At 32.9% G+C, this 25,021-nt stretch overlaps 4 protein-coding genes across 4 annotated transcripts; 2 read left to right on the top strand and 2 right to left on the bottom strand.

The window, feature by feature from the left end:
• Positions 1 to 3,114: 3,114 nt before the first annotated feature.
• M430DRAFT_92187 (hypothetical protein) lies at positions 3,115 to 3,291 on the top strand (the record flags this gene model as incomplete). Its single annotated transcript, XM_024869698.1, has 1 exon — positions 3,115 to 3,291. A coding segment is annotated over one exon (177 nt), but the record flags the coding sequence as incomplete, so codon positions are not given.
• Positions 3,292 to 15,030: 11,739 nt separating this feature from the next.
• M430DRAFT_94344 (hypothetical protein) lies at positions 15,031 to 15,234 on the bottom strand (the record flags this gene model as incomplete). The annotated part of the gene is made up of 1 exon (XM_024869834.1): positions 15,031 to 15,234. A coding segment is annotated over one exon (204 nt), but the record flags the coding sequence as incomplete, so codon positions are not given.
• A 6,157-nt stretch (positions 15,235 to 21,391) lies between these two features.
• M430DRAFT_62363 (hypothetical protein) lies at positions 21,392 to 23,401 on the top strand. Its single transcript, XM_024868984.1, has 3 exons — positions 21,392 to 22,009; positions 22,066 to 22,232; positions 22,299 to 23,401. Exons 1-3 carry the CDS (start codon positions 21,625 to 21,627, stop codon positions 22,977 to 22,979), a joined length of 1,233 nt encoding a protein of 410 aa, XP_024724596.1. The 5' UTR covers positions 21,392 to 21,624; the 3' UTR covers positions 22,980 to 23,401.
• Positions 23,402 to 23,545: 144 nt separating this feature from the next.
• M430DRAFT_54667 (hypothetical protein) lies at positions 23,546 to 24,848 on the bottom strand (the record flags this gene model as incomplete). The annotated part of the gene is made up of 2 exons (XM_024868483.1): positions 23,546 to 24,631; positions 24,684 to 24,848. The coding sequence occupies 2 exons, from the start codon at positions 24,846 to 24,848 to the stop codon at positions 23,744 to 23,746; spliced, it is 1,053 nt and encodes a 350-aa protein (XP_024724595.1). The 3' UTR covers positions 23,546 to 23,743.
• Positions 24,849 to 25,021: the final 173 nt, after the last annotated feature.

Genomic DNA, 25,021 nt, shown 5'->3' with positions numbered 1-25,021 from the left:
ACTACGTTTCTAGAGAAGCGTCTAAAGAAGGACTAAAAGGACTCTTTAAAGAGCACTATATTACTTTATATAGTAGGTAATTAGTAGCCGTAGATTAATAGTGTACTAGGCCTAAGGGCGTTAAAAGTAGCGCTTAGATTAGCTACTTAAAAGGAGTTTTAAAAGAAGAACTAGTGCCTAGATATAAGGGTAACTTACTATATATATAACGATAAGTTAATCTTTTATAGCTTTAAAGTAACTAAGTAGTTATAACCTGTTCTAATAGGCGCTAGGTTAATCTAACTAGAGGGTTATAGTAATATCGTTCTAAAGGCTAAGGTAAGAGGCGATTAGTATTATAAACTATAGCTAGAAGGAGTTTTGTTTATCTTAACCTTTCTTATTAATCTCTTATTAGGTATTAAGCTATTATACTATAGTAGATCTATTATAAAGAGAGCCTTTTTAGATAGAGAAGAAGAGACGCTTACACTTTATAAGGTTAATAATATAAGGGTATATCTATAGTTAGATACGCCTAGCTACTATATTATAGTACTACTAGCTACTCTTTAATAAGGCAAACTAAGTATTAAACTATAGTATAAGAGATTAGGGTACCTAGGCTTTAATAACGTCTAAAAGACTATAGAAATTACTACTAGTATATAGATTATAGATAAGCCTATAGATATAGATCTTAGTGTTATAGTTTTATATAAGCCTTACAAGCTATCTAAGCTACTATACTTAGTTAGACGCTCTATTAAACACTAGCCTACTATTATACTCTAAGAGGTAAGTATAGACGTAGTAGAGGTTACCTTAATTAGATTTTATAGTAAGTACTACGCTACTATTATAATAGATATAGTAACTTATACTAGATAAGGCTACTCTTATAAGAAAAAAAGGGAGGCTTATAATAAGATCCTTAGCTTTATTAATATAATAGAGCGTTAGTTTGCCCTTTTTAAGATCCTTATATTAATAGTTAATAGTAGTAACGAATATAGTAGTATCGCGTTAACTAGTATCTATAAGGTAAAGGGGATTTAAGTTAAAGAGACTATACTATATACCCTTAAGTAACTAGGCGTGTCTAAGATTATAAACAAGATTATAGCTAGACAGCTATAATCTACTATAATTAACTAGAACGTCCTTAAAGAGCTATAGCTAGAGTTACTAGAAGAGACAATTTATGTTATTAACAGAATAGCTACATTAGCTATTAAGAGCAAAACCTTATATTAAGCCTTTATAGATTAGCTATACCTAAATCAAGACAACAAGCTATCTATAGCCTACTTATAAGTACTTAGCTATAAGGTATATATCTATATCCTAGATTAGAGATAGGTTAAGTTAGGAAAGTTTAATAAGTATACTAAAAAAGGGATCTTTCTTAGTTTTAAAGGCTACTAAATATACTACTATTACGTACCCTTAAGAGCTTATAAGATCGTTAGATTATTAAACGTAAGATTTAATAAAAGAGGTTTTATATTAGAAGTATTAGATAATAAGATATAGTTACTACTAACTAAACTATACTTACTAACTAATCTACTTATAGATTTAACAAACACTAAAGGTATAAATAAAGCTAAAGATTAAGAGCTAGCTAAAGATTAAGATCTAGCTAAAGTAGCTAAAATAGCTAAGAAACCGCCCTTTACTACTACTAATATTAATCTACTAGCTAATACTAACTCTACTATAAAACAGATCTAAGATTAGTCGACTACTGCCTTACCTGATTTAGTAGCTATTAAGCGCGGCTAGGGGCGCCTAAAAGGCTTAAAGAATAAGCTAAAGACAGTAGCTTAAGCTCTAGCTTAATCTTAAGACTCTATACGTTCTATTAACCTTAAATCTACTTAAGTAACTTAATCTTAATTACGTTATATAACTAAAGAAGAGGATATAAGAGATAATACTAAGTAGAAAGTATAGTAATTAGCTTATTTAGCTATAGCTATAGCGTTCTATACTACTTACTAGACTATAGTTAAAGACGATCTAGAGAACGTTCTAATTATATACAAGAAGGCCGTTAGTAGTACTAAATCTAAGTAATAGAAAAAGGCTATTTAGAACAAGCTTAACTTACTTATAAAGAACGATATATAGACTTTAGTTAAGAGATTAAGCCTTTAAAAGAGAACTAAGGTTCTAGGTAGTAAGTAGGTATTTAAGAAGAAAACTAGTGTTAATAGCTCTATAATCTGTTATAAGGCACGCTAAGTAGTTAAGAGATATAAGTAGTATTATAGACGCGATTACGATTAAACTTACGCTAGTATAGCTAAAAGCATGACTTAAAAGGTAATCCTAGCCTTAGTAGCTAAAGAGGATTAAGAAGTAGAATAAATAGACTACGTTATAGCGTTCTTAAACAAGAAAGCTAATAAGGATATATATGTTAAACTTCTAACTAGGTCTAGTAAGGGTAATACTTACGTCTACAAACTTAATAAGGCCTTATATAGTCTAAAGTAGGCTTTATAGTTATAATAGCTAAAGCTACGCTAAGTACTTATTAAGCTAGGTTTTAAGCCTCTAATAGCTAACGATTATATATACTAACACCCTAAGAGTAGATTAATCGTTATAACCTATATAGACGACTTTCTACTAGTCGGCCTAAAAGAAAAGGAACTAGCTAATCTAAAAGTAGCCTTATAGAACGCTTTTAAGATAAAGGATCTAGGTCTTTACTACTACTTTATAAGTATTAGGATCGTTAGAGATAGAGAAAACAGAACTATATCTCTTATATAAGACGCTTATATTAATAAGGTACTTAAACGCTTTAAGATAAATAATTATAAAGCCTCTAAGACACTATTAGATCTAGCTTATATAAAGCTTATAGTTTTAAACCTAAAACACGCTATAGTAGATTAGATTAAACTATATTAGTAGATTGTTAGCTTTCTTATATACCTGTTAACGTAAACACGCCCGGATCTATACTACTTAATGTCTATGTTATTACACTATCTTACAAATCCTTTTACTAACTATATAAGTACTATAAAACACGCTTTACGTTACTTATAAGGTATACCTAACTTAGGAATTATATATAGGATAAGTAAGGGAGTATTAGAAAGGTTATATAAATATAGTAACTTAGATTACGCTAGTTATATAGAAATACAAAGATTAACTATTAGATATTTATTTAGCTACTATAGTAGCGTAATATCCTTTAGATTAAAGCGCTTACAAGTAGTAGCACTCTCCTTTATAGAAATAGAGTACTATAGGCTCTCTAACGCTATAAGAGAAGCCGCTTAGCTAAGATAGCTATTCTATAAGTTAGGTATTAACTTAAAAGATACTAAAACAATCTAAATATATAGTAATAACTAAGGATCTCTAGTACTAATAGATAACCTAGTTATCTACTAGAGAACTAAGTATATTAATGTATAGTACTACTATATTTAAGAGTAAGTCGCGCTAGGCAAAATAGAGGTCTAGTTTAAGTATATAAAGGATATAGTAGTAGATAGGCTTACTAAAGCTCTAAAAGGACCTAAACACGCTAAGTTCTTAAAGCTGTTAAATCTATACACTATAGCTATCCTAATTACCTAATTAGGACAATTCCTTGTTTCTATTTCCCTTTATAGTAATAAGACAGTAGAAAACTCACTAGTTTACTATTTTTATTTCCCTTTTTAGTAATAGTAGCGGCAGAATCTTACTAGTCTACTGTTTTTATTTCCTCTTTTAGTATCTTACTTAGTAGAACAGTAGGCAGTATAGAGTTTAGGCTAGATAGATAGATAGGACGTTATAGGCGTAGATTTAGAGGTGTATTATAAGAAACTACTAGCCTAATTACGTAAGGTTAGTAGTTACGGGACTAGGAGGTCTAGAGCCTTAAGTCTAACCTAATCAGGGTTAGCAACCCGCTAAAAGTTAGTTGTTTACTATTGCTATATAGGTACTCTATATAATTACTTCTTACTTAGTCAATTTAATTTATTAGTTCTTATAACACAACAATAGATCAAATATCCCGTGTAACATAGGCTACAAAGAGAGCTTTCTATAGCCTTAAAATCTATTGTTTTAAGTACTCTTTTAGGCGATTATTTAGGCTGTTTTTCGACTGTTTTTCGACTGTTTTCTAACTGTTTTTTAACTGTTTTCTTACCCTTTTTTTTATAGTTTTCTTACTATTAATTAAGCTGTTAATTAAATACTGTTTATTAGGTAAAAAAAAATATCATGTTACAGGTCTTCTATAGTACACAAATCGCGTGTAAATACCTACTGTAGGTAAAGATCGTAAAGGACTAATAACTAAATTAGTGTTCCTTAGTAGCAGAAATCCTAAAAGGGTATATAGTAGGGAGGGGGGCGCCGGTGTATCGAGAGGGGGGCGCCGGTGTATAGCTTGCCTCTAAAAGAGCTATTAAAGAGAAAAGGGCCACGGAAAATAATTCTACGATTTAAGGTACTTAAAGTAGGGCCTACCTAAATATACTAATGACTTGTCTAAATGTACGCGCTAGACCTAATCAGGAATAGTTAGCGAGTTTACAGCGTACACCTATTAAACTCACGTTACTATAGTAATTTATATAGTAACGTAAGCTAACTTAATAGTAATCGCGCTTGTTATAGATACAATATATAACAAAACTCTATACTCTTGTTAGAGATTAGTATTACAGGTAATACAGTAGAGAATTATAGTCAAGTAGCTAGTAAGTCGTAGTATACTTTAATTTAAATCTAAACTAATTCTTACCTTTATCTTTCTCTTTACTTTCTAAGATATATATATACTACTTAAGAACCTTAAGTAGCCCTAGCGTACTTATAGGTACGTAAGGCCTGTATATTCTTAATCTTACCCTTTTTAAGTCCTTAATATTACCTCTCTCTCTTATAGCTCTATTCTAGAGTCGTATAAGCTACGCTAGATATAACGCCTCTCTAGAGTTACGTAAAACCTATACTAGATATAGCTAAGCTTTTCTTTTGTAGTGTGTACCTAAGATATATAAAGGCTATACTAGGTAAGCCTTATACCTCTTCTTATAGCTCTTACCTTATATATAGACTATTCTTACCTTAAAACCTTAAAACAATATAGTATAAATATAAAAAAAAAAGAATATCTCTTTCTTTTATCTACTTTCTATCCTTATCTATACTTATAGTAGCGCGCCTATCGCGCTAGATTCGCGCTAGCGCGTTCTTAATAAGCTATATAATAAAGGCTTTAGCTACTCCTTACTTATAGTATCTTGTTTACATAAGAATTTGTTTAACGTAAAGAATTATTTATAAAGCCTTACTAAATGTTTATATTATATTATTAGTAAGTGTCTTATAATACGCTACTAAAAAAGAATATATAAAGAGACAAACTTTCTCTCTCTTACCTTTCTTTTTCTCTCTTTCTAAATTAAGTAACCTTACCTTTTATGTCTCTTTAGTACTACCTTCTTTCTAAGCCTTTTTTCTTAAGCTATTACCTTATACCTTATACCTTTTCTTATTCTCTCTTTAACTCTTCTTTACCTTATATAATACTACCTTACTATAGCTAACCTTACTTACCCTTATACTTATAGAGTATACTCTTGTACCTCTCTTACGCTTACTATGTCTACTATATAAAGACATAAGTAGCTAAGCCTAGGCTTACTTATATTACTTAGGCAGGTTAGACTAAGTATAACTAATGTACTACTAAGCGTAAAGCTTGTTATAAGATCTTATAAGAGTTTATAGCTAAGCTTAACAAGTTACTTCTCTTATCTAATTACGCTAAAGCTGTTATAGGGTGCACCTAGGAGATGCCTAGGGCACCCATTACTAAGCGCTTACTAAAGCAAACCTGTATACAGCTCTTGTTAGTAGCCGTCCTTTTAATAATCCTTAAGAATAAGAAATCCTTTAAAACTAATACTACCCTAGACAGCCTAAGTCTGTTATAGTCTTATTCTTCCCCTCTTAAGTCCGGCCTAGTATTAAGTTATAGTAAAATTTGTTTTATTTAAAGTCTTACTATTCTAAACGTTTTACTAATTTAACACTTAGAACAGGTAGCTAGTTATAAGATCGATATTACCTTACTTTGTTCTTTAGTTAATTTAACTACTTACTATCTAACGTATAGTAGACGTACGGTCGAGTTCCTTAATTAGCTTAAGAATCTAAAGTAGATTTCTTATATAATTATCTCTAGGCATTTTAGCTCCTTGTCCTTAATAAGGTAAATAATATATAGTAAAGAAAGGTATAAAGAAGGTACTATAAAGATTGTAAAGAAGGGACATACTAGATGTTAGATCGCTATTAAGGGACAGTAGACTAGTTAACATGTTAGTAAACAGTAAGGATTATAAAGACGCTATTACATAAGACTTAAATAGTATTAATCTATCTTACAAGTAAAATAAGGACGACGTTATTATAAACAGATCGTCCTTCTCTCTATTATTAATCCCTAAAAACATACGCTCTAGCTAGTAGGAGCTAAGCCTATAAGGTAGTCTTAGGGTAAACCTAAGACAGACTAGCTAAGAGTAACAAAACTAAGACCGCTCCTTAACCTACTAATCTATTTTAGTAGAATCCTAACGTATTATTAAGGATTAAGCCTAGGTAATTAAAGAGTAACAAGAACTTATTACGAAAATAAAGTAACAAAGGGCGGCCGTAATAGAACAGAACCTACTACTAATGTCTAGAGGCCTAGACCTGTACAGTTAGCTTCTACTATTATACTTACCTTTCTAGCCGCCTTTCTAGCCTTACCTAGTATAATAACATGTCTTGTTCTTAAGACAACTATACTACTACTTATTCGCCTATCTCTAGGCTATACGACCTATGCCCTTAAGTATTATAGGACTACTAACAATCTCTACGCTATTATAGTAGCTAGAACCTTAAGAGGGCTGTTCCTAAGACTATCCTAAAGTAAAGGCGCTACTAGTATTTAATCTAAAGAAGGACAATATCTAGCTATAGATCTTAGAGATTAAAGATTACCTAATAAGAGAAAGAGTAGTAGACCTAGTGCTTTAGGCGGCTATAGACTAAGATTACCTTTTATATACTATTAAGACGTATATATAACTTGTACGACTCTACGTACAGCTAGAGGAATTAGCTAAATTTTAGGACTAGGTATAGCTAAAGTCGTAGTTATATTAGGAGTATAGTCCTACTAATACCTTATTAAAAAGGGACTTAAAATTAAACAGGTATAAGATGTTTAAGTCTTAGTTAGTATAAGAATTTACTAATTACTTTAAGTCGCTATTATAGAATGTAGTATAGACAACATTAGACGCGGTAGTATTATCTACCTACTAGCTAAAGCTTATAGAGCCTATACTTAAGCATATTTACAAATCCTTAAATAGCGTCCTCTTAGTAACGTATACAGAATTAAAACGCACGGCTCTTAACGTAAAAGCGTAGATCTAGAGTAAGTCCTAATTATTCTCTTAAAAAGAGAAAGACAAAAAGAAGCCTAAGAAGTTAGTTACTTTTATAAAGTTAGACGACTCTTTATAAAAACTACTAACAGAATTAGTAAGTAATAAGAGAAAGGACTCTTTATATCTAGACATCTTAGTAAAAACAAGGAAGAAGGCTTATCTTAAGTAAACTTGTTTTTACTATTAAAAGAGTAGCTACTTTATTAGTAATTGTCTAGATTAATTAGAAAAAGACAAGTCCTTTTACTAAGGGTAGTAAAGAAAAGAGAGTTTCTAGGCCTTACCTAAGACTCGGCCCTAATACAACATTACTTACTTATAGCTAATAATAACGACAATTATTACTTAGACATAACTATTTCTTATAATATACCTAGTATAAAGGTAGAATTATTAGTTACGCTTACCTTACTCTACTTAATAAAAGAATATCTTAATTCTGTTAGGTTATAAGATATAGAACTTATTAGCTAAATAGCTACTCTATCTATTTCTTTACTAGATAGTATAGATACTCTATAAGCTATGTTAGATTAATAAGATTAGTTTTTAAACGTAACTAGTATTAATTCGAATTTTTTTACGACCCTTATAACATTTTAAGAGAAGGATAAAGAGGACATCTTAGCCTAGGCTTTAGTAGACTTAGTAGTAACTTTAAATTTTATTAACAAAGACTTTATTAACACTATTATTTATAACGTTATACCCTAATATTACTTACTAGTTAAGGACGTAAAGAGATAAATACTAGTAAAGGCGTTAGATAATAAGGTAAGAGTAGTAACGATCTCTAGGCTGTTAATAAGTTTAGTATAGGCTACTACCTTTAGAGCGATTACTATAGAGGCCGCTAATATAATCCTTAGGTTACCTTAGCTACGTAGCTATAACCTAAATATTAACTAGGCTATAAGTTAATTATTAATTAGAAAGTTAGTAACACTAGACGTAAACAAGGTAATTACTACCCTAGCGTACCTTAACCTTACGTACAACACTAACAAGGTAGTAGAACAAGTACCTAAGGATTAGCTAGTAGACATAATATAGGTATTAATATACTTTCTTTTTATAGTAGAGCTAGATAGTGTCTAAGAGGCGCCTAGGACAAACGCCTAAATTCTATAAGAGTATAAGAAGTAGAGTAGGGTTTTTAGTAAGGAAGAAGTAAAGAAGCTCTTACTATACTAGCTAAGATTAGATTATAAGATTAACCTACGCCTAGATAGTAAGGTACTATTTAGGCTATTATATAACTTATTAGAGTAAGAACTTTAGACCTTATAAGAGTATCTAGACAAGATACTACTTATTAGGTTTATTAGAGAGTCGATATTAGAGGCTAAGGCCCTAATCTTGTTTGTAAAAAAGAAGTTAAGAGAACTTTAGCTATATGTTAATTACTATAGATTAAATAAAGTAATAGTACCTAACTAGTACCTAATTCCTCTTATCTTAGAAATCCTAAACTAATTAAGCTAGGCAAAGGTGTTTACTAAGTTAGATCTCTAAGGTACGTATAACTTAATACGTATAAAGAAGAGCTAAGAGTAGATAATAGCGTTTAAGATACGCTTTAGCTCTTTTAAATACCTAGTAATACTATTTAGTCTATATAACGTACTAGTAACATTCTAAGCCTATATAGACAAGTGTCTATAGTACTTTATAGATATATTCGTAATAGTCTACTTAGACGATATCTTAATATTTTTAGTAAATCTATCTATACACGTTTACTATATTAGCTAGGTCTTTAAACAACTCTTAGAATAAAGCCTTTTTTATAAGCTAGAGAAGTGTAAATTTAGTATTAAGAAGGTTAGATTCCTAAGATATATTGTTTTTACTATAAGGGTAAACATAGATCTTAAGTAGGTTAATACGATCTAATATTAGCCGACCTTATAGACAACTAGAGAGGTACTTTTATTTTTAGGATTCTATAACTTTTACTAACGATTTATATACTAGTATAGTAAGATAGCTTCTAGTATAACAGTAATCTTAAAAGGTAAGGTCCTCTTTACCTAGATAAAGGAAGTATAACAGGCGTTCCTCTAGCTAAAGGATATATTCTTAAGAGTACTATTACTAGTTTATTTTAACCTAGCTCTTCTTATTATACTAGAGTACGACGCTTTTATAGTAGCGTTAAGTAGTATCCTCTTATAGACCTAGGCAGACACCTACTAATACCTAATTACATTTTACTTACGTAAGCTTATTCTAGTAAAAGTTAACTATAGAACGTTTAACTAAGAGCTACTAGCTATAGTAGAATTAGCGAGATATTAAAGACACTTCCTTAAGAGAGCTTAGTTTATAGTAAAGATTATAACAGACTATAATAATCTAAAGTACTTTACTATTACACGTACTCTAATAAGGCGCTAAGTAAGATAAGTAATATCTTTAGCCACGATTAACTTTGTTATTAAGTATAGGCTAAGAAGAAAGAACCTAGCTAATAGCCTATCTTAACGTCCTAACTATACTTAGTCTCTACTAGTTCCTTAGCCGCTACTATAGATAGTAAAACCGGATTAGGTCTTACTATTAGACAAAAAGGAAGACTACGTCTATATAATAAGAGACATAGCTTTATAGCTACTTTAAGAAGGTAAGGATTTTATACTAAAGGAACTTATAGAGATAGACAATCTAAGATAAGCGTAAGATTAGGCGGATTTTCTAGTAGTAACTAAGGACCTCTTAAGAGACGCCTAGAAAGAGCCTTTAGCTAGTCTAATAAACAAGATCTAATAAACGTAAGAGTACTATCTAGACCTAAAGGGTCTTAACTTCCTTAAGTAAGATAGTCTTTAGTTTTTTAATAACATAAGACTATACGTACTAAAAGACAAAAAGCTAAAGAGGATCTTATTACATAAATTCTATAATAGTCTAATAGTAAGCTATTTTAGGCATAACTATACGATCTTAGCTATAAAGCGTACGCTATACTAACTAGGTATAGATACTAATATTAAAAGGTACGTACAAACCTATACTACTTATAAGAGGTATAAGGCTTTAACTACCTAAAAAGTAAGAAAGCTTACCTTTTTACTAATTCTAACACGTCCTTAGAAAAGCGTGTTAATAGATCTAATTATAGACCTACTACCCTCTTAATATATAGTAGACTTTACTACGTTAGATATATTAGCCTTACTACTATTCCTAGTCTATAATTCTATTATAGTTATAGTATACTAGCTAACTAAAGAGATTAAGCTAGTTTTGTACTATAAAGACATAAGCTCTTATTAGTTTACTTACGTCTTTATAAAGTATATTATTATAAAGTATAGAGTACTAGATAATATAGTAATAGACAAGGCTAGCCTGTTTACGTTAGCCTTTTAGGAATCGTTTACTAGTATTATTAGTATAAAAAGAAAGATCTTTACTATATTCTACTTATAGACAGACAGTTAGATAAAAAGGTTAAACTAGATTATAAAGACGTACTTAAGATTATACGTTAATTATAACTAAGCGAATTAGGCTAGTCTACTTTATATAGCTAAATATTATTAGAACTCGTTACTATTACTAATAACTAAGCTGTCTTTATTTAAGGTAAATAGAAAAACAATAGTATTGTTCTATATTAACGTAGTAGGCGATTACAGGTCTAAGTTAGCGTTACAACTTATAGCTAGAATAAAGTAACTATAAGACTAACTAAAGAATAACTTAACGTACGCCTAAAACCTCTAGGCTAAGTACTATAATATAAAACATAAAAGGGTAGAATTTGTAGTAAGGGATTAGGTTTAGTTATCTATAAAGAATCTATTAACAGATCGTCTATTAAAGAAGCTAGGCCTAAAAAGGGTAAGACCTTTTAAAGTTACTAAGAAGATAGGGTTATAAGTATATTAACTAGAACTTCTACCTTAGTACTATATCTATAATGTTTTCTATATTAGTCTACTGTTACTATACCTAAGACCCTCTTAGGACGACCTTAAGGACTAGGTATAAGAACCTCTAGGGCCTAAAGTCGTAGTAGGACTAAGAAGTAACGTTAATAAAGAGTAAGAAGTTAAGGCTATACTAGATTCTAAGATTAGGACTAGATAAAGAAAGTTATATTATTTAGTCTATTAGAAGGGATAAAGTAAAGACTATAATACGTAGTAGATAGTAGAGAAAGTAAGTAATACTCTTAAAAAGGTGGCTAAATTCTACCTAAAGTACTTATTTAAGCTAAGACTAATAGTATAGTAGTTACTATAATATTTTAGTAGTTACTAAAGGTTTAAAGTAAGTTAATTAAAACTCTTATATATATTTAAACTAAGTAAATTTAAAGAGTTAATTAAGACTCCGTACGCCTTAAAGTACGCTTATATTCGCTATATAGTATAGTCCTAGTCGATCTCTAGATTAAACTCTTAAAATAGCCGTTTTATAAAACGTCTATCTATAATATAATATACTTATAAGCGTTTAAACTTTAGGTCTATTAGAGCTATAAACAAGGTACCTATACTACTTCTCTAGATATAGATCTAGTAGGCTATTCTCTAATACGTTTTATTATCTAGATTAAACTTATCTATTACTTCTCTAAAAGCTCTAGATATATAAACTAGAGTAATCTATAAGAAAGGCTCTTTAGTTTCTTTAACCTAAAAGAAGAACTTATACTTCTTAGGTTAGTTTACTAAGTAGTAAGATTTGTATAAAGTAACGCTTTACGCTTAATTAGATTTAGACCTAATCGCCCTTATAATAGCGTTTTAGTAGGCTGTCTTTAAGTCGAGCCTAAGAGCCGCCTAGGACTCTTAAGAGGTAGAGTAGGTAGTACTAGCGTTTAAAGCCGTAAGAGTAGAGTAGGTAAGGCTAGCGTTTAATACTATAGAGTCTTGTTAGATAGGCTCTATTTTCTATTAGTAGAAAGCGTTCTAAAGTATTCTATAGGCTTAATAACTTAAGATATAAGTCTTATAGACTTAGTTACTATAATAGTTATATTAGTTAGGGTTAGAGGAGTTAGAGGAATAGGGTAGGTAGAGTTGTTAAGTTGTTAGTTAGATTAAGTCGCCTACTTATTAAGGAAGAGTCGTAGTAGTATTAATTAGATTAAATACCTTTTAGGTAATATTTACTTTTATAAATAAAGAGAGTAGTTAATAGTATTGTCTAGGCCGCCTCTAGTATTACTACTACTATTATTAGGGCCGCCTCTAGCGTTACTACTACTTATTGTCTAGGCCGCTTTTAGTGTTACTACTATAAACGGTTAGATTTAAATTTAGTTCTTACATAAGAATAAGGCGTTACTTAGTAACAGGTATAATTTACCTAGTAGAATGCCTAAGAGCAAGAGCCTACTATAGCCCTAGTTTAGAGAAACGTAGCTTAACAACTCTTTAACACGCTACTACTAATAGGACAAAAAGCCCTAGAGACAGGTAGTAGTAGCTTAACAAAGCGACAACGTGTTATAGAGTAGGACGACACCTTATTAAGGCCTATAAGGCGCTAAGTATTAGAGGACAAACCCTTACGATTAGTAGAAGCAGATAAACAGAGTAATATAGGTATAGTAAAGAGTATATAGGCTCTACTATAAACAGAACCTGCCTATATAGTAAGAAAAAGGGACAGAAGAGAGTTTAAAGCGTTTAATTAGGAAACTAGAATATTCGTCTTATAAAATGTTAATTAAATAACTAGTAGAGACATAAAGTTCCTAAGAACAGGTAATAACAACCTCTTAGTCCTAGTATTAGAACTTCTAAACCTAAGAGAGCTATAGTTCTTACGTATAGTCTTTTAAGATTAGAATACGTAGGCTGTACTAATAGTATAGCTATTAAAAGTAAAGCGTAAAGCTAAGGACTCTAACATTTTATTTAGTATACTTTGTTAAGACGTTTTTAACTAGAACAAGAGATAACAAATAAAAATATAAGGTAAAACAGCCTAGGAACTTAGTCTAGTCGTACTAAAGACAAGAAAACAAAGTAAGCCTATCTTCTTAAAGATCTACTTAGGCCGCTTTACCTCTAATTAGGTATTTGTTAACTAGAAGTAAGTATTTGTAAATATAGACGATATACTAGTCTTAGGTCTCTAAACTTTTAATTAATTCGTTACTATAGCTCTATTAAACTATAATAGAAAGGAATTAGTGGCTTGTACAAAATATAACCTTAAGATATTAGTCTAGTTAGCTAGAACTAGGTTAATAGCCTAGTATTCTTTATAAGGACGTATAAAGTAAAACAAGTACGCTAAGTACTATATCCTCTTAGAGAAAGAGGTTTTCGAACTACTATAGGTAGTCTAAACTATAGCCTAGGTGTTCGGCTAGGGTTTAGTACATAAACAGCTAGTAGTAGTAAATATAGCCGTCTATACCCTAAACTTGTACCTATAAGGTATAGATCCGGACAGTACTCCTTACTAGCCGCTACGCTTATTAAACTATTACTGTTAACATAGTAACATAAAGGAGATTAGAGAGTAGATAAAGGACAAGGAACTGCTAATAGTCGTAGAAGATAGAGAGGTAATAGTAGAAGGGCAGGTTAAAGAAGATATCGTTATAAAAGGATAAGGGGTATAGTTTAACGCTATTAAGGGCGATAGCTACAAAAGGGGGGCGACTGTTATAAGGTGTACCTAAGAGATGCCTAGGGCACTTATTACTAAGCGCTTACTAAAGCAAACCTGTATACAGCTTCTGTTAGTAGCCGTCCTTTTAATAATCCTTAAGAATAAGAAATCCTTTAAAACTAATACCACCCTAGACAGCCTAAGTCTGTTATAGTAAAGCCGCTATTATAGCTAATCTTGTCTTTACTTACTCTACAACCCTTAAGGCTAAGCTAGGGCCTTACTAGCGCTCTTTTACCTAGTAAATTAAGAGCTATTTTTACTAAGCCCGCCTTTAAGGCCTCTTATAGCCTTTACGTACTACTACTAAAGCTGTCTTAATTATAGTTAACGTACTATAAGGTCTTTACTACTTAATTAATATTATTATAGATACTTATTAATATAACGTAAGTGTCTTCTTTACTTTACTAGTACTTACTAACCCTAGTTAGTCTAACCTCTTACCTGTTACTAAGATAGATCCTTATAATAGTAATAATAATAATAATAATAATAATAATATAAAAGATAACAAAGATAATAATAGTAATAATAAGTAGTAGTCTAGTCTAGTCTAGTAGTCTTAGGCTATATAGTTATAAGGCTTAGGTTACGTATATATATTACTAGCGTATAGCTAAGACTTGTTTTTACCTTTTTCTTTTTTTTTCTTTTTTAAATTAATAACTATTCTTAACTTAACTACTTACTATAACCTACACCTTTTCTAGTATTTCTTTTTTATAGTACTACTTTAGTCCTTAATTAGTACTACCTTCTTATACTCTTAGACTATATTAGTAGTGTTTCTAAGGTTTCTTACTAGCTCTTACGTGTTGTTTATAAGGACATACTCTTTCTATCTTACTAAGTATTACCTTCTTATAGCTTATTCTTTATATACTAGAATTAATTTTACCTTAAACTTTTCTTACCTTTTTATAACGTCTAGGCTAAGTAGCTCTAGTATTACACTAGCTTTATAGTAGTATAGCTCTAGTAAGGACATATAAAACATAAGGTAGATTTTAAATACTAGAAGTAACTTAAGCTTATAGGCTAACTTATTTAATGTAATATAAGTAACTTTAAAAGGGCTAAGGTAGTAATCTAATAGCTTCTTGTTAGGCCTAGTAACTTAAAGGTATTTAGTTAAGAGTATTACTTTATTACTTACTTAAAAAGATATAGGTTTGTATTTCTTATTATAGAATCTCTTTTACGCTTTAATAGCGTTATACTAGTGTTTATCTAGTACTACTCTCTCTTTCTTAATCTACTTTGCCTTCTTATATACTACTACTACCTCTCTCTTTATAATATCGTCCTTAACATTAACTTAGATCTCTAGTAAAAATCTATATAGTATATAAAATAAGGTTACTCTTATTAAAGAGTATACGCTATTATTATATATAAATTTAGCTAGAGTAAGCTTTAATACCTAGTTGTCTTACTTATATATTACGTATACTTAAAGGTAATGTTTAATTGTCTAGTTCTATACCTTAGTCTAACTATTACTCTATAAGTAAAAGGTAGTACTAAGCTAGTGTCTTACCTTTAGGTAAAAATATAGAGAGGCCTAAAACTTACTTATAAACTAAGGGCCCTTATCTAATATAATCTTTTTTAGAGTCCTAAAATCCTTAACTATATAATATATAAAGAGTTCTACTAGTTATAAGGCTATAATCGTCTTATAGTATAAGATATAGTATACTACCTTTATATACTTGTTAACAACTATAAGACATAAGTTAAATACCTTTTTATTAAACTTACTTAAGGATAGGCCTATAATAAAATCTATTAAAATCTATACTTAAGGCCTTATTAGCTGTTTTAGTAGTACTAACTTACTATATAGCTAGTACCTCTTAGGTTTAGTCCTTTAGTAGACTATATAAGTCTTAACTTATTCTTTAACATTATAGTATATACTTTACTAAAAGTATTTATACTAGAAAAGCTCTAGTGTCTTAGTAGTACTAAAGTACCTTACTATTAGATTATTATAGTTAATTATAAGGATTTTACTCTTTAAGGCCTTGTTTTCTAAGATATAGACCTAGCTATCGTACTAAAGTAGACCTGTTAAGTTAACGTACTACCTTAAGTAGTTATCTCTCTTATCTTTAAGTTCTTTACTTATATTATCTCTTATAACATTACTCTAAATTTAGGTATCTAGGCTCTATTACTCTTCTTCTATCTTATTACTAAGGCCTTATAGACTCTTTATAGTAGTCTTACTACTACTAAAGCCTTATTACTCTTTTAAGGTAGTCTTACTATTACTAAGGCCTTATCGCCCTCTTATAGTACTAGTGTATACCTTATGTATTAGTATTAACTCTTATTCTTTTCTCTAAATAAAAGTGTTCTCTTATTAAGTACTCTAGATTAAGTTAGTTATTAATTCTAATAGTACGTTATATACTGTTTTAAGGCTTACTACTAACCTAGTAGACTCTTATAAGACAAGGTATCTATAGTTACTAGTCTTAGCGATAAGGTTAAGCTAGGTCTTAGCTACGTTATATATACTTAATAGCCTTATAGCGTCTTGCCTAGTCTATAGCTACTAACGCTTAGGTTAGCTTAAGATATCTTGTCTTACTTAAGAGTCCTTACCTCTTAAGAGTTCTAAAGATCTTACCTTTATAACTAAGATCTATTACTCTTTTATTATAACACTAGTAACTCTTATTAAGAGTACGCCTCTTAGCTTCTCTCTTAAGGCTAAGAGTAAGTCTTACCTAATCTTGTTAGTACTAGACTTATAGTCTAGGCGCCTTAATAGGCTATTAGTAAGGTTACTCTTACTTAGCTAGTACTTAATACTAAAATTAAACTTAGCTAGCTTTTAGACCTAACGTACTTGTCTCTTATTTAGCTTTTCTTTTTTTATAAACTATTTTAGGTTATTATAGTCTGTCTTAACTATTACTAGTATAAAAGTATAGCTAAGGTAGTATCTTTATTACTTAAACGCTATAATAATTACTAGTATCTCTTAGTTATAAGTTAGGTAGACTTATTATACTAGGTTTAGCTTCTTTAAGTAAAAAGTAATAAGGTACTACTACTTTATGTCCTTTTAGCTAACAAGTTATAATAAAACCTTAGCTATAGTAAACTAAGATACATTAGTCTTAATAAGTATAGGCGACCTTAGTATAAAGTAAACAAGTATTAGAGTAGTCGTAAATGTCTTCTTTAGCTTATTAAATATATGTTACACTTTCTTTCTAAATACTAGAGGCCTTACCTTCTTACCTTAATTTATACTCTTTAAGAGGTTAGTAAGTAGTACTATTAGTTATAAGTAGCCTTTAATAAACTAGTAGTAAAAGTTTATAAAACCTAAAAATACCTAGATATCTTAGAAAGTACGTAGTACTAGCTACTCTCTAATTATAAAGACTTAACTTAACTTTATTAATACTCTCTTAGTTAAAATAATAAAACCTAAGAACTTTATAGACTAAGTATTAAAATTACATTTCTTAAGGTTAATATAAAGGTTATACTATTATAACTATTTAAGTACTTAGTATATATACGTTATATAGTCTTTTACCTTCTTTAAAAAGATTAGGATATTGTCTAGGTAGATTACGTAAGTAACGTCTACTAGGCCTACTAGCGCCTTGTTAATATACTACTAAAATGTAGCTAGTACGTTATATAATCTAAAAGGTATAATATAATACTTAAAATAACTATATTATATATAAAACGCTATCTTTTACTTATTACTAGGCTAAATACAAATATAGTAGTAGACATCTTTTAAGTTAAGCTTTATAAAGACTATAGCTCTCTTAAGCTAATCTAGTATCTTACTAATTAGTAGTAAAGGCGTCTAATTCTTAATAGTAATCTTGTTTAGTATCTAGTAGTTAACGTAAAGGTATAGGCCCTTATCCTTCTTTAGTATAAACATAATAAGTACGCTTACTAGACTATAAGACCTTTTAATCTAGCCCTTTTCTAACTTGTCTTTTAGGTATTCTTATAATACCTTTATTTCTTTCTTTACTAGTAAGTAAAGTAGTCTTTATAGCGGCTTAGTACTAGGTTCTAGCTTAATTATATACTAAGCCTTATTTTTGTCTAAAAGCCTCTTTACCTCTTTATTACTAAACATACGTATAAAATCCTTATACTTAGCTAGTATATATAGCGTTATTAACGTACTATTACTAAGTATAGCTACTATAAAAAGGCTGTTATAACCTCTCTTAAAGAACGTCTTAAATAGTAGTATATCTTCTTCTCTTCTTAAGACTTATATAAATTCCTTAGGTTTTATAATCTTTACGCCTTTATATACTTAGTAATACTCTTATGTCTTAGTAACAAAATTAATCCTAGGGTTTACTTTATAAAGCTATAAGTATCTAAGTACTATTAAGTATACTTCTAAGTTTATAGCTAAGAACTTATACGTGTCTTTCTAGGTCTTACTCTTTAAGTTAGTAGTATTTACTAAGACCTAATACTTTTTAAAAACAAAAATTAAGTTACTATTAACTATTTAGAGCTATAAACATAAGAAAGTAGTATTCTTATTATACTACTTATACTTAACTATAAGAGACTAAGAGACTACATTAGTCTCTACCTTACTATTAATTAGACCTTATACTTTCTTTACCTTTTCTTAGCTGTCTTATACCTTAATAGTAATAAGAAGGTATATTCTTAGCTATCTCTTATAATCTAACTACTTCTTTTTATTAGAGAGGCCTAAGTTAATTAAGACAACTATCCTTAGGCCCTCTCTTTCTTTAAGTTAGTACGCTTATTAGCCTTCTTAGAACAGGCTAGGGCTATATAGCCCTTTTTTTTATAGACGTAGTAGACAATCTCTAGGCGTGTCCTTAGTATAGATATAGACTTATAATCTCTTATATAATGTCTTCTTTTCTTATACTTATAGTACTTTAGGTATAGCCTTAGGTTTAAGCTAGATTATAGTAGTGTGTTATTAACGCTTATACTAGAGTATTAAGAACATAAGTCTTATAAGCCTCTCCTTTTCCTTAAATACTTCTTAGATATAGAGCGGCTTTATTAACGTACTAAGTACTTACTACGTCTTTACTAGTACTCTTTAGATAAAGACTAACTCTTTTAACGACTTATATATTTACTATATCCTTACTAGTACCTTTTTATATACTTATCGTTATTAGAATCCTAACCTACTATACTTTTCTAAATCTAAGTTACTACTATAATAAGTTCCTTATAAGTCTATAAAAGCTTATACTTAGTAACCTTAACTTAAAGCTCTTACGTTAGCTTAGTAAAGAGAACATTTATCCTAGTCTCTTTAGATTTAGAAAAGAGTTATTCCTTAAAGAGCTTTAGGTATTAGATAAACGACTAGATAAGTTATCTTAAGTAAAGTACTACTTTCTTACGTTAGCTAAGTACCTTTAACTTTACTATTTCTAGGCTACTTAAGTAAGATAGTATAACCCTCTTAAAGCTATACTATATTCTAGTATCCTCTCTTTACTCTTACTCTTTATATATCTATATAGATTAAGGGGTCTTCTCTAAGTATAGTATAGTATATATAATTTTACTTTCTTTTATTATATAGATATTAGGGCTTATATAAAACTCTATCTTATAAGTATATATAAAGTTATTATATTCTAAGATGTTCTTACTTATAAAGGGCTTTAAGACTAAGGCCTATTATTACTTAACTATTATTATTATAAATACTAGTAGTCTTAAGAGTGTTACTAGGTGTCTTCTTATAGACTTTATAGCCTTATTATAGATACTATCTTATTCTTAGATCGTGTCTCTAGCCTTGTCTTTAGGTACGTAAAGGCGTAGAGAGAGACACTAGCTCTTTATATACTCTTTCTTAATAAGTTATTAAAGCGACCTCTCTTAGGCCTTACGCTCTTCTTTATCTCTTTCTTTATTTAGTTACTTAAGTTTCTTATTACGTTTTTAGGCTTTTATAAGTTACGTCTATAGCCTTTTAACTTAACTAAGCGTTACTAACTTATTACTAGCGTCTCTTACTCTCTAATCCTACTTTTACCTAACTACTATATAGCTTACTTATATTATAGTAAGAGTTCTTTTACTAGGGTTTCTTTTACTAGTAGCTCTTCTTATAAGAGTCTCTTAAGTATCTCTTTCTAAACGACTAAGTACTATAACTATAACAAGCTACCTCCTTAATAAGAAGAAGAATTAGAATGTTAGAGATTAGTATTATAAGTAATATAGTAGAGAATTATAGTTAAGTAGCTAGCGAGTCGTAGTATACTTTAATTTAAATCTAAACTAATTCTTACCTCTATCCTTCTCTTTACTCTCTAAGATATATATGTACTACCCGAGAACCCTAAGTAGCCCTAGCGTGCCTACAGGTACGCGGGGCCTGCGCATTCCTGATCCTACCCCTTTTAAGTCTCTAACAACCCTACTACCCTTACCCTAGGTAATACCCTGCGTACACAAAAAATTAAAGCTATTTACAACGCTCCCTCCTACTACCTACTACCTACTACCTACTACCTACCGCTATAGATCTCCCTATACCCTAGGCTTGTAGGCTAGCCCCTCTAGAAGTAGTTTACGCTAATATTAATACTGTGTTTACTACTATTTAAGCGCACGTAAAAGCTAATAGGTATGCCTTTATTAAGCGCGATAAGAGCCCTACTAAGGTAAGGTATTACTATAAATAGCTTTATTTTTGTGTTAGTAGAATTACGAATTGCGAATTACGAATTAATTGTTTGTTTACATCGAGTTAGCTTGCGCTACTATACAAATTACTACTAAAGCGTAGGTGTATTAGATGCACCCCTGAAATTATTCGCTAAAAATATTAGCGCGTACATTTAGACAAGTCATTAGTATATTTAGGTAGGCCCTTAAAGTATCTTCCTATTTTTATAACAACTTTGTACCAAGAGATAGGTAGATTAGTTCTATGCGCTTATTAGTCCTAACCAAAATAAGATTGAACGACTAAAGAAATCTAGCGTATGCCCGCCTCAGAACGTGGCACATCATGAGACTAGGTAGGTAGGTAGTTGCGCAGGAACCCACGGGTCCCCGTGAAACCCGTAGATCCCCGTGAAAACCCATGGATCCCCACATAATTAAGGTAAGGTACAGTACCTTAGGTGCCCAGGTGGTATCCGTCGGTGACATCAGGTGACCTTCCTTAGCGAGCCTTTGAGGTAGGTACTTAAGACTTCCATATTTCCTCTTTCAACATCTCTCTTCCCCACCACTTAACTTTCTTCCACCACTTCACTTTCTTCCACCACTTCACTTAGACTCGTGCTCCAGGATCGGCTTTCAAGACCGTATCGTTCAGTGTTATACTTTAGAAGGTCCGAGCGCGTCTCTTCTCCACCACTCTACTTTGTTCTTCCGAGCGCGATCCATCATCCTCTTTCACTTCTTCTCCGCTTTCACCATCTCACTTCTCCAGACCATCTCGTCTACAGTGCCACCGGCCATAATGACGTCCACCGAGAAGTTGGAGAAGTTGCAGAAGCAGCGGCGCGAGGCAATCGAGGCCCTGGATCCGTTTCTCGCGCATGACTCTACCCTCCCTGAAGACATAATGATGTTAATGATTTATCTTAACGCGAGACCCCAACACGCTAGCAAAGCCGATCTCTTACCCCGCGACGAGATTGAGGAGCGGCTGGACATCATCAAGAAAATACTAGATGAGCAGCGCTTATACCTCGATGACCAAACGATCCAGTTCACAAAGTTGCAGCTGTCCGCATTTCTGGTCATGCCACTGGAAAGTCTTCGACAATTAATTCCCGGACCTTTTGCTCCTTCCGAACTTTTGGATTCATTCCTCTTTACTATCGAACCTTGGTTGAACTTCTGTAAGTCATTACTTTTCTTTTGCCATGGCATATATCAATTTACTAATAGGACTCAGTTCTGAAGGGTCGTTGGCTACAGCCCAACGACAATGCTTCCGCTGAAACAAGCAACGTGACCCCCAAGAAGCGCAAATTCGATGGCTCGGATGACGAGTATGACCCGAACACGCGAAGAGTCGGTCCTGATGGGAAAATTCGTCGAAACCAGGCGGAGAGGAACAAAGTACGTGATAAAATTGATCCTATCTCTATCTAATCACGGTGAAGACATTCTAACGCGTACTTTTAGTGTTTCGACAGAGATAACGAGGTCTGCATCATCACAAAAGCCGCAAACCCCGATGTCTGCCACATTGTCCCATTTGTCGTAAATGTGAGCGAAGAGAATAGAGCTATTACAGGGAAACTCAAGTCGATTTACGCTTTTATGTTTGGCAGGGCAGTAGAGCCTAAACTGCAGCGCCTTCTCGCCAACGGACTTGGTTGCTCCGACAAAAGTTGGAACATGATATGCTTGAACCGCCAGCTCCATTTCTGGTGGGCAGAGGCGCGGTTCGGATTGAAATGCCTGGGAATTACCCGGCATGACGAATTGAATTCCAGAATTCAAGTTCAATTCTATTGGTTGCCCAGACACAATGGGAACCCTAAGGAGTATGCTAGACTCGAAGTCAACGAGGTCCAGGAGATGCTGCAAGGGTCGAGACCTTGTTCTATATCCGCGTCTAGAGTTGAGTCAAACCGGAGTATTGTCTCGGGTCAAATATTCGAGATGACGATGGAGCATGAAGAGGCAGCGAACATGAAGCTGATGGTTGATGTGCAGTGGGCCCTTATCAGAATAGCGGCGATGTCTGGTGCTGCGGGAGCACCAGAACTCTTAGACGACCCTCGCGATCCGGATAGCGATTTTCAAGTCCGAGTTCGTAAGTTGCTCGAAAGGAAGGAGGCGCTCTCGAGTCTGATGTAAGGTTTTGGTGGTTATACTGAATATGCGCATTCTATTGCGTCAGAAGAGCCGCCTGTCCCCCCGCCTGTCCTGCCTGCCCCGCTTGTCCCGCCTGCCCCGCCTGTCCCGCAACAGAGTGGCATTACTAATATCACAAATCAACCTCGATCCCACAGCCAGAGAGGTGGAAAAAGCCGCACAAGCTCCCCGGAGAAGGTTCTCGCGGTCCAGCAAACCCGGCAGAGCCGAGAGAGGGCGGCGTTGGCTATGCGATCGAGACCGGGAGGATCTGAAAATACGCCCCCTGCTAGATGAGCATCATTGAATAGCTAAGTAGGCAGTTGAGATAAAGGTTGTCATTTGATATACCGTTGTCATTTGATATACCGTTGTCATTTGATATACCGTTGTCATTTGATATACCGTTGTCAAGGTACCTTGGCTTTAGAGAACTAGCTAGGTTCTACAAGAACTGTTTCACCGTTATAAATAGTGACTTAAAGAAGATGTTAAAGTAGTCATTTGTAAAGTGGTTAGAACTGTGACCATGTTTAGCTAAAGTAAAGCAAACTAATTAGTATTGTCTTACCCCTAACTCTATCGGTATTCTTTTGTTGTAATACCCGTTCCTTTGATATCCTTGTGACAATTAGAAAGAAAGGAGAGAAGGGAAAAAAAAAGAAGGATCATGACACTGAATTGCAATGACCATTCCTTGGATCAGAGGGCCATCCCCCCTCCGAAACTAGACTGTGCAAGCATATGAGACACAGCAGGCTTATCTATCAAATCTTGATAAAGTCACATTCCTCGTCATCTGCTTCAAAAACCTCAAATTCCTCCAAACCGAAGTCGATCTTCTGGGAATGTTGGGGGCTACCGAATGATGCAAGGATTATTTTCCTCCGCATTGGGTCCTTGATCGGAGTCGTACTTGGTGACGAAAGGGCTGCTGCTCGGATAAGGGAGCGCATGATCGAGTATATTTTGTCCTTGTCCCATACCCACTGTAGAAGCCTGGTGCTAACAAAGCCGCCGTCGTTATTGATCCGGCAGAAGCGGAAGTCCCTCCCATCCGATGCAATGCCATACACCACACAATTTTGCTTTGACTCCTCTGTACGTGTAGCGTGAACTATCCCCATATAGGCCACTAGTTGTGGCAAGGAAGCATCGGTTTGGTACCGCCGCTTAGCTTCTACAAATAAGGGATTCGTCGCCAGAGTTTTTTTGCTTGCATTGTCATACCAGATGCTATAGTCTGCAGATCTTGTAAGGAGCCTGGTCTGTCCTTCATATGTAACTAGTTTCGAGAAAGGCATTTCGTGGAGCAGCTCCAGCTCGGCCGGATCTTCCTGCCTGGTCGTATCTTGGGTATTGGTATCGGAAGTAGACGACGGGTGTGCATGAGAAGGGTTGCTAGTATCTTCGTCATCCTTGAACTGCTTGCTTTCTTCGTACAAACTACTGATCAGAATTTGATCCAGGATAGTGCGGGAGAAGGCTTCATTTTCACTGCCACCGTTCGTCACAGCGTGTATCCTGGCAATGCCTGCCTCGAGGTGTGGAGGTATTGGGAAAACCTTTACATCTGTAAACAAGGCTGTGTTGACCTCGCGTAGACCGAAGAGTTTGAGGGCTTTGTCGATGCTTCCAAGGGATGCTGGAGCAAGCTAGGAGCGTAAGCATATTTGCTTGTAGAGCGCATGAAATGCAGAGACCTACTGTTGGTGCATGGCCTGGGGTATAAGCTTCTGTCAGGCGAGCCTTCAAGTTGTTCCACGCAGCCTCGTAATCCTTGGGTTTAACATCAAGAGCTTTAATGATGTTTTCCAATTCCACGCCTCTCCTTCTCTTTTTGGGTGTGGCAGGTGGCACTTGTGGATCCATGCTGACGGGCTGGGGCTGCAGTTGGGCTGGATAGGAACTGGAGCTGAAATAGGATGATGATGAATTAGGAACAATCCGGAGTTGATACCAAGGATTCACGGGTCTCCGCCAATTGCAGTGCGCACCGCAAACTGAGGCTGTCGATGTGTGGGGTAATTGGTGGGGCCGGGCCG

The sequence above is a fragment of the Amorphotheca resinae genome (assembly GCF_003019875.1).
Source record: "Amorphotheca resinae ATCC 22711 unplaced genomic scaffold M430scaffold_1, whole genome shotgun sequence".
Lineage (NCBI taxonomy): Eukaryota > Fungi > Ascomycota > Leotiomycetes > Helotiales > Amorphothecaceae > Amorphotheca > Amorphotheca resinae.
Note: the sequence above shows the minus strand (reverse complement) of the source record. Positions and strands in the feature narration are given on the sequence as shown.

Bases quoted from the DNA above. Each gene is read 5' to 3' on its own strand.
- M430DRAFT_62363 (XM_024868984.1), top strand. From the start codon at position 21,625: ATGACGTCCACCGAGAAGTTGGAGAAGTTGCAGAAGCAGCGGCGCGAG. The intron at 22,010-22,065 runs GTAAGTCATTAC...AATAGGACTCAG, and splicing joins CGAACCTTGGTTGAACTTCT to TTCTGAAGGGTCGTTGGCTA. The intron at 22,233-22,298 runs GTACGTGATAAA...GCGTACTTTTAG, and splicing joins ACCAGGCGGAGAGGAACAAA to TGTTTCGACAGAGATAACGA.